Here is a 9405-nt window from a genome sequence, read left to right on the forward strand (position 1 = left end):
CCTTTCGCTGCAATAACAGCTTTAAGTCTTTTGGGGTAAGTATGTACCAGCTTTGCACACAGTGTTGGAGTGATTTTGGCCCATTCTTCTTGGCAGATTTACTCCAGGTTGTTCAGGTTGGTTGGATGATGCTTGTGGACTGCAATTTTCAAATAGTGCCACAGATTCTCAATGGGATTGAGATCAGGACTTTGACTGGGTCACTGTAGGACATTCACCTTTTTGTTCTTGAGCCACTCCAATGTTGCTTTGGCCTTGTGCTTGGGATCATTGTCCTGCTGAAAGGTGAATTTCCTTCCAAGCTTCAGTTTTTTAGCGGACTGAAGCAGATTCTCTTGCAGTATTTTCCTGTATTTTGCTCCATCCATTCTTCCTTCAATTGTAACAAGATGCCCAGTCCCTGCTGATAAGAAGTATCCCCACAGCATGATGCTGCCACCACCATACTTCACTGTAGGGATGGTGTGTCTTGAGGCATGGGCAGTGTTAGGTTTGCGCCACACATAGTGCTTTGAGTTTTGGCCAAAAAGCTCTATCTTGGTCTCATCTGACCACAAAACCTTTTCCCACATCGCAGCTGGGTCACTCTCATGCTTTCTGGCAAACTCCAGACGTGCTTTCAGATGGTACTTTTTGAGTAACGGCTTCTTTCTTGCCACCCTCCCATACAGGCCAGTGTTATGCAGAGCTCTTGATATGGTTGACTGGTGCACCATTACTCCACTCCCAGTCACTGAACTCTGCAGCTCCTTCAAAGTGATTGTTGGCCTTTCTGTGGCTTCTCTCACAAGTCTCCTCCTTGTTTGAGTGCTGAGTTTTAAGGGACGGCCTTTTCTTGGCAGTGCCTGGGTGGTGTGATGCAGCTTCCACTTCCTGATTATTGATCCAGCTGTGCTCACTGGGATATCCAAACACTTGGATATTATTTTGTACCCTTTCCCTAATCTATGCATTTGTATTACTTTATCTCTAACTTCTGTAGAATGCTCTTTGGTCTTCATTTTCCTTCAGATTCACAGCCTTACCAATGATCCTTCAACAGTGGGGTTTTTATCCAGAAAATGTGACAGCAACTTTAATGGTTCACAGGTGGAGGCCAATGGTGAGGTAATTGTGTCCTTGTTTGGGCAATTACTTTCATCAGTGTAAACTGGGAGCTTCCACAGCACAGGGGTTGAATACTTATGCAAGCAAGATATTTCACCTTACAATAATTGATTCTGAGTTTCAGTGTTTAAAAATAAAATATCAAACAGAATGAAATTTCAATGTACCATTTGTAATTCAGTAATATGAGAGAATTGGTCAGGGGTCTGAATACTTTTGCAAGGCACTGTATATATATATATATATATATAAACAAATGTTCAACAGTGGAAGAATTCAAAATTGCACACTACAAATTCCTCTCTGAGATGGAGGGCTTGCTGCCTTGATTCTGAGCACTGTGCACGTTCCGCTAGCCCTTCTCTGGTGCCTTACTGGCTACAGCAAGCACAATAAAAATGTCTTCAAACTGGGCTGTTCAAAATTTATCTGGCAGGCATCTGTGAATGCAAAAAACAATTACATGTGCTACTAAATGCAATCACAATGTCTACGAAAAATCCAATAACCCAAGTGAGAATAGCTGAATAGACCATTTAAAGGTCCCACTTCACAGGGAAGGACACTTCACTGAAAATGGGTCAGTGTGTCAGAGGGATTAAACTGGAGAATGATCCCATCAAACAAACTTGTCGCCAGCAGTGCATCTTACTTTAGCGAGGAATTGGCTAATAGCACACTTGATCAACTTCTGATCCCTTTAACAGGCTCACAATAAGAGCTCTGCACCCGTCGCTTTTAAGAGAGACAGGCAATCCTGCTATTTTAAGGTAGAAATCACTGATTCAGACAAGGTTTATAAATGTCTCTCAGTGACTATCCTTTCCCATTAGAGCAAATCAAAGCACTAAAAAGGCCACTTTGCTGTAGAGAGGAACCTTTGACTGGGATTCTTTTAGTAACAGATGAGGGCTAAATTTACTGTGACAGCACCTAATCACATTTACTGTAGCAGGGCCTGTGATGTGATGGTGCCTGAATCACTGGAACTACACACTGAAGCGGGCTGCTGATCCTTCAAAACAGTGACTGTACACATGCAGACACAATTACAGTACTGTTGAGAAGCTTTTTATTTTTTATTTAAGAACACAAATAGAGAGACACTGGTGCTGCAGGTAATTGATTTCCTAAATACAAAAACCAGACTCAAAAGGAAGAATCCTTATGCTATCGTGAGTTTATAAGGGTTTCTGGATACCTCTAATCAAGTTGAGAGTGTATTTCTCATGCAGTCTTTGCTGTGTCTTTGCTTTTGCTTTTGGGTCTGTGTAGCAAAGTGGTTTACAGTGCGCAGATGTATGGGTGATGCATTGCTCAAGACAAGGACAAACAACAAAGTACTGGGGAAATGACGGTTTTATTTGTAACCCAAAGTCTGATGACAACAGTAAACAATAATGATAATAGGCATTACACAGAGTTCTGTATTAATCCACGGGTTCAGTCCTGAAATTATAGTCCCGGTATTTAAACACCCACAAATAACACAAACACGATCACAAGTCCACAGTGAGTGCTGTAGTGCTCTTGGTGCAGATACAATTAATCGTGACACAAGTACAGTGTTGACCAGGTTTTGTGATGACCTTTAGCAACAGCTCCGGATCACGTTAGCCGTCTAATAACAAAAAACAAGTATATTTTTAGACAAGACAAACAAACAAAACACTCATGATAACAGTACGGTTCTCCTTCCAGTTCAGCATTAACTATAACAAAGGAACAGATCACCTCGCTACATCCCCTTATGTACCATCAATCACGCCCTCTTGGTTAATGACTGCAACCGCTCCTCCAATCCGAGGCTGCCACATTGCTTCCCTTCTGGGTCAATGATTTGGTGTACCATAGCTCCGCCCCCTTTCTAGATGGCCAACTTCCACCTAACAGTGGGAATACATTGTCTGGCTATCCAGTCCAGGGCACTCTGTTCCCACAGTTCAGGAGGGAGATTTATCACCAAGAATCATTCTGTCTCTCTCACAGTCTGTCATACAAAGATTGTAAGAGAAAGTACACTCTCAACTTGATTAGAGATAGCCACAGAACATTTATATACATATTCAAAGTCATTAAATATAAATAAAAAACAGACAAAACCTTGATATTAATTTACGGTACTTAATTCTGTACATAACCTGTTGTGGTTTAAAAGTTTAGAATGCTTTGTTATTGTCATTCTGAGTATGAGATATATATTCTCAGCAACATTATAAATGTAGATGCTGCTAATAGGTTCCAATGGGGATGTGAAATGACATGTTTTAAGCGTATTCTTTCATGTGTGTTCTCTATCATCACAGTAAAAAAAGCAAAACAATCTATTAAAGTATATGCATAAACAATATTATTTGCTCAACTGAACAAAGCAAACTGATATCTCAGTATATATGTTAAACCCAAACATCGAGACCAGTTCTAGATGTCAGGTATGGTACTGACATTAGCACTGAAATGTGAATAGCCATAGCTACTACTGGTTCACCATTGTGCTGCAATGTACCAAACTGAATGCTCCTGGTTACTACAAATTAACAGAGCTCTAATCACTGTCTGCTTTAATACATACCTCCCTGGTTTGTTGCCTGACCTAAGATAGAAAAAAAAACACTCTGACCCATTTACCTCATTCTACCTTGGCTCTTGTAAAGCATGAAACAGGTTGCATTAGATGTCAAACAGTAACTTGTGAATTTCATTAATTCTGCTCAGATTATTGAGCAACACTCTTTACACTGTGGAGAATCTTTTCTATCTGACATCAAACAGAACATATTAGTCTCTTGGTCTAGTTCTGTCAATACAAATTTAGGCAGCAATTAAGTCTTCACCAATTAAACACACACACACACACACACACACACACACACACACACACACACACACACACACACACACACACACACACACACACACACACACACACACACACACACACACACACACACACACACACACACACACACACACACACACACACACACACACACACACACACACACACACGTTAATTATCATCTCCAGCCTTTTTCAACCCACTGCTGGATGAAAGCCTCCCCAAAATTCTTCCACCAAAGCCTGCTGTATCCCTCATCCATGTTGCTCTGGCGTGTTTCCTAATTTCATCTCGCCATCTTCTTCTTGGTCACTTCATATCTCTTGGGATCCAGTCTAGTATCTCCTTGGTCCAGCGATGGTCTTTCAGTTTTTTCGCTCTTATAATAGCATTGCATACTTTTTTTGTGCTTGTAGCAGGGCAGCAGGAGAGAGCCCTGCACATTATTAAAAAGGGGGCAGGACAAAGCCCTGCTATAAAAAAAAAAATTATATGTGGAGGACAAGAGAAATGCCATCTGCCATGTTATTGTTTTGATTTAGTATTTATTTATGAATGAGGTACTCCCTGCCCCTGTGCATATTTTGTATTTACTTTTTGTTTTATGATTTATTGTATTTATATATGACGGCGAAGGGCCGTGTGTTTTTGTTTATTTAAATGTTTTCTGGCAGAGGCGAGGTCGTCATCTCGTGCTCTGCCAGTGCAGAAGGTGGCCATCTCCCAAATTAATTAGGTGATTCATTTGTTGCTAACTGGGAGATGGTCACCTGCATAAAACCCTGCAGTTTTGTCTGCTCCGGGTGGGAGTTCGGAGGAGTGAATGAGAAGGAGCGGGGGAGAAAAAAAAAAAACAAAACTAAAAACTTAAGGATCCGTGAAGGCTACTGCCCAGCCGGACCGTAAGGGTTGTTTTGTGTTCGAGTTTTGTTTTATTTACAACCTTTATTTTCAATCTGTGAGGAGTATTTTCTGTTTAAATATTTATTTTATTTTTGTTTTTTTAAATAAAATGACGCAAGCGCCATTTGCACTGTATCTGCAGTGCCTGTGTTTCTTACTGCATTCTGGCCTGACTTCACCATACACCATCCTGTCACTCGTGCTATCCATTGTGGGATCTAACAGCGCCTCCTGGACTCAGGCCGGAACAGGTACTGTAGGTGCTTTAATGTAAATCTCATTTGGGAAAAAGAAAAGGATAGGAAAGCAGAAGCAGCAGCAGCAAGGGGGGCTGGTCGCAAGCCCCACCGTGTCTCTGGCAAGGTGGATGTCTGCCTAACTTGCTTGAGGCAGGAGGAGTGGTGCAAGATAATGACCCGAAACACACCTCAAAGTTGTGCAAGAACTATCTGGCAAAGAAGGAAAGTGAAGGACAACTCAATCTAATGACCTGGCCTGCCCAGACTCCAGACCTCAATCCCATAGAACTTGTATGGGATGAACTGGACAGAAGAGTCAAAGGAAAGCTACCCACAAGTGCACCTACATCTCTGGGAATTGCTGTAGAAGAGGTGGGAAGACATGTCGGGTGATTTCCTGCTGAAACTTGTTAACCAAATGCCTTGTGTTTGTGAGGCTGCTATTAAGGCAAAGGGTGGCCATATATGTATGATAATTATTTTAATTTGTATTATTATTAAGGTATATTGTATTTGTGTGCGGACGGGTGAAAGCTGTCCAACGTTATTGTTTATTATTTGTGTTTGGCATTATGTATGTTTTCTTTAAACAGTATGCCTGCTGAGTTTGCCTTTTGGACTAGAAAACTATTACACATTGTATAACATGGTAGAACATCATTAAGATTTCTAATTTAATACATCTGCAATATATTTCATATATATAAAACAGTTTGCCATGCCATCCTACTGCTTAATGGAGGCTTTTTAATGTGAGAATTCATTTTTTTTTTTGTTATCCTGTCAAATCAAAATCTGAAATATATGAACGGCAGAGGCTGGCAGGTAAACTGACATTTTCCTTTTTACTGTGCATGTCAGCCTAATAATGAATTACACTGTTTGAAACTGAGCGGTTTTCCAGGACAAATAGAACAATGTTTTAAATTTACATCTGACAAAAAAAACACATTCCTTATTTTCTGTGTATTTAAAATGGAAATAGTATTTTTTACCAACATCATCTGCAGAGCACAGTACATGTGCCTGCCTGTTTAACAGTACATTGGAGGAGTCTCCATATGCATCTGCTGACAGCTGATAAATCACTTCAGGGAAAAGTTGTAGTGCTGCTAGGTTTAAACTCAAACTTAAAATCAAGCTTATGTACCCACCAAACACCCCTCAAAAAAGACTATGTTGAAGACTCAAGCAAGATATGCAAGACCATAAAATGCAAGTTTAAAGAAAGGACTATGCATGTATGATAAATGGATAAGGAAGGATTTTTTTTTTTCTAATCTTGCATTTTGTTGTTGAAGGCATGCATTAAATCCATCCTTATCCTTATATCATACTTACTATTGGATGCCAGTCTTAGTTTTAAAGCTCATGTTTCTTCTATGGTCAAATCAGCTTATTACCATCTGTGAGATACTGCATTTGTCTCTTCACACATTGATTATTGTAATGCTCCATTAGCTGGGTTTCCTGCTCAACTACTGAATAAGTTACAACTTGTTGAAAATGTGGCGGCCAAGAATTCTGACTGGTACTAAAAGGACTGAACATATTACACTGGTTTTACTACAACTACATTGGATTCCTATTGGTTTCCGTGTCACTTTTAAAATTCTGTTGTTGACCTTTAAAGCACTGCAGGGTCTTGGACCTAAATACCTATCTGAATTGCTCCATCTATATACCCTGGCCGCCAGTTGCGATAGGCAAATTCGGGGCTTCTGGTTTCACCAGAGTCTAGGTATGTCACACTAGGAGGTTGTAGTTTCCCCACAATGCTCCGGCTCTTTGGTGTATATGCTGATTCCCTGGCAAAGTTTAGGTCATGGCTGAAGGCCTATTTGTTCTCTCAGGCCTTTGGGGTGTGATTACATTTTATGTTTTTATTTTGTGTTTTAATTTTACTTTTCTGTTATCGCTTGGTCTGATTTTCATAAGCTTTTTTACTTACTTGACCATGAAGCGCTTTGGGAAGGCTTGCCACGAATGACGCAATATAAAAGTAATTTGATGAACTGATTGATTCTTGCATAGTTCTTTTATTTAAACTTGCAGATCTTGCTTGATCCCTGAACCTTTTTTATTAGTATGGGTGACTGATCTAAGCACAATGTATTACCCCTTGCTCTCTGCTGTGTATAAAAGCAGACCAAATATTAAATGCATTTAAAAACTCTATAAAACAGACTTTACCAATTAACCTGCAGTACAGGTCGATAAGACAAATCAGGCCCTTTTTATATATGCAAAAGTCAACTTTCCTGGCATTTCTACTCTGCCACATCTTGTCTAGCAGAGGGTTATGCTGGTTTTCCATGTGGATGGCTAAGGTTCTTCTTCAAATCCGCTTTGATTCTCAACTTTACTGGTCAGTTCACTTGGGTATCTAACAAGTACCCTTGTTAGATAGCCAAAACTATATGAAGACAACTCTATTTTAATACAATTTGCCATTTTAGTCGAAAAACATACCAGATTACTTAAGATCACTTAAGAAGCTAGTCCAAAAATTGAGAAATGTAAGATAATACACTCTGCAATAAGGGGTAGGTAAAGAATTTATACATTTCATTTTTGCAGCTAATTCAATAAATAATGATCTTGCATTACTCTCTTAGCACAAACAATGCTTGATTGAATGTGACATCTTCCTTTAACATGACTTTTCAATCAAAGTACAGCAACATCAGCTGAAATAAATGTACAGTATGAAAAAGCAATTCCAATCTCATGTGATATGATCCATTCCAGGTCCCTAAAGGACAGCAGAAAACGGACAGAAGCCATCCATAGCACAAACATTCTGTTATTTGTTTTTGCTCATGACCCAAGCAACATTCTAAATGCACGAGGGGAAGGAATGGGGATACAGTGTACCATGAATTAAAATATTCATTTGCCAATATTAAATAAATGCAGTTTCAGTATCTGTTTATCTGATAAAAGATAAAGCAATATAATATTTAAAGAAAGGCGTGGCATAATAGGGAATATCAAATAATTTTCTTTTCTCTTTTTATTTTATGAGATTTACAAAACAACCTAGTACATGTCTGGTTCATGATGAAATGTCAGACTCTGAGAAGGCTAAATTTGCACCCATTCAAATATTAAAGAAATATTATGGACACTGCAAAATCCATTACCATAGACCGCTATGGCCAAAAGTTTTGACTCACTCCATAGAATTAAGTAACTTTGCTTCATTATGTCGAACGAAACCTGCTGAATAATGTTACGTTAACTTGAATTACATACCGTTTTGTAGTTTTCCATATATTTTAAAATTGAAAAATCAGACATTTTGAAATCTAGGTTAAGATGTGAATCTGTGTAGCATACCGGCTATGAAGTTGGAGTGAAAGTATGACTAGTTAGGGTTCTATTATCATATATATATATATATATATATATATATATATATATATATATATATATATATATAAATTATAGGTAATTAAATCCTAAAATTCTAGGTGATGCAAAACTTTTGGCCATAGCTGTAGTTCATAAAAAAATTATGCACAATTATATATTTAAAAATAACTGTTTATATTTCCTAAACAATTAGCCTCCAATGCATGAACATCAGTGTGTGTGTGTGTGTGTGTGTGTGTGTGTGCAAACACATTTTTACCTGGCCCAAATCCTACATTCACTCAGCACAACTACAAATATAGTCCCATCTACCACAGCATCCTAATAAATGCGATTTAAACTTATTCATCCTACACTAACTTATACCATATTAATTGCAACAGATATGTGAAGCAATAGACAAAATCATACAGTATCAGCCGACATCAGCAAGAAGCAGTTTCTGCATTACTAATACCTTTGATTAATCAAATTCTAAAACCTACCGCTGTAACAAAAAGGTCATGCATTTTTTTAAATTGAAAACTACTTGCATTTTATGAAAGATATTAATGATGATGCTAGAGCTGCTTCTGCACCACTGGATTTTATTTAGCCTGCACTTCCTAGCTGCCTTGCTACCAGGTATTGCACAATGCCTTGCTCGACTGCCAGACATGTAAACATAACGTTTCGCTGCTGTCCTGCAAGCCAACCTTACCTAGAAAGTGTGATTTTTGTTAAGGAGAGCAGAACCGGTCTTACTTTCTTGTCGTCTTTGTCACTGCCTGGTCTTGTGTCCTTGCTGTGGCTGTTACTGGCAGTTACACTTTCCCCTGGTTGCCCATCCTGCTGCTCACAGACTCCAGACCCCGGAGAGTGGGGGATGGGCTCTGAATGCTGAGAAACTCCCTCAACATCCAGCTCCATCTTCTAATTCACTACATTGCAAGACAAAAA

The 9405-nt window shown here is 39.0% G+C and overlaps 1 protein-coding gene across 3 annotated transcripts in view; it reads right to left on the bottom strand.

Moving 5' to 3' along the window:
* The window catches only part of LOC121314718 (RNA-binding motif, single-stranded-interacting protein 3), a 397361-nt gene extending 387979 nt beyond the window's left edge, over positions 1-9382 (bottom strand). For all 3 annotated transcript variants that reach the window (XM_041248292.1, XM_041248290.1, XM_041248289.1), the window contains exon 1: positions 9211-9382. In XM_041248292.1, coding sequence (XP_041104226.1) covers positions 9211-9375 — 165 coding nt within the window. In that variant the 5' untranslated portion in view covers positions 9376-9382. The remainder of the gene's footprint in view (positions 1-9210) is intronic.
* Positions 9383-9405: the final 23 nt, after the last annotated feature.

Source organism: Polyodon spathula, chromosome 4 (assembly GCF_017654505.1).
Source record: "Polyodon spathula isolate WHYD16114869_AA chromosome 4, ASM1765450v1, whole genome shotgun sequence".
NCBI lineage: Eukaryota > Metazoa > Chordata > Actinopteri > Acipenseriformes > Polyodontidae > Polyodon > Polyodon spathula.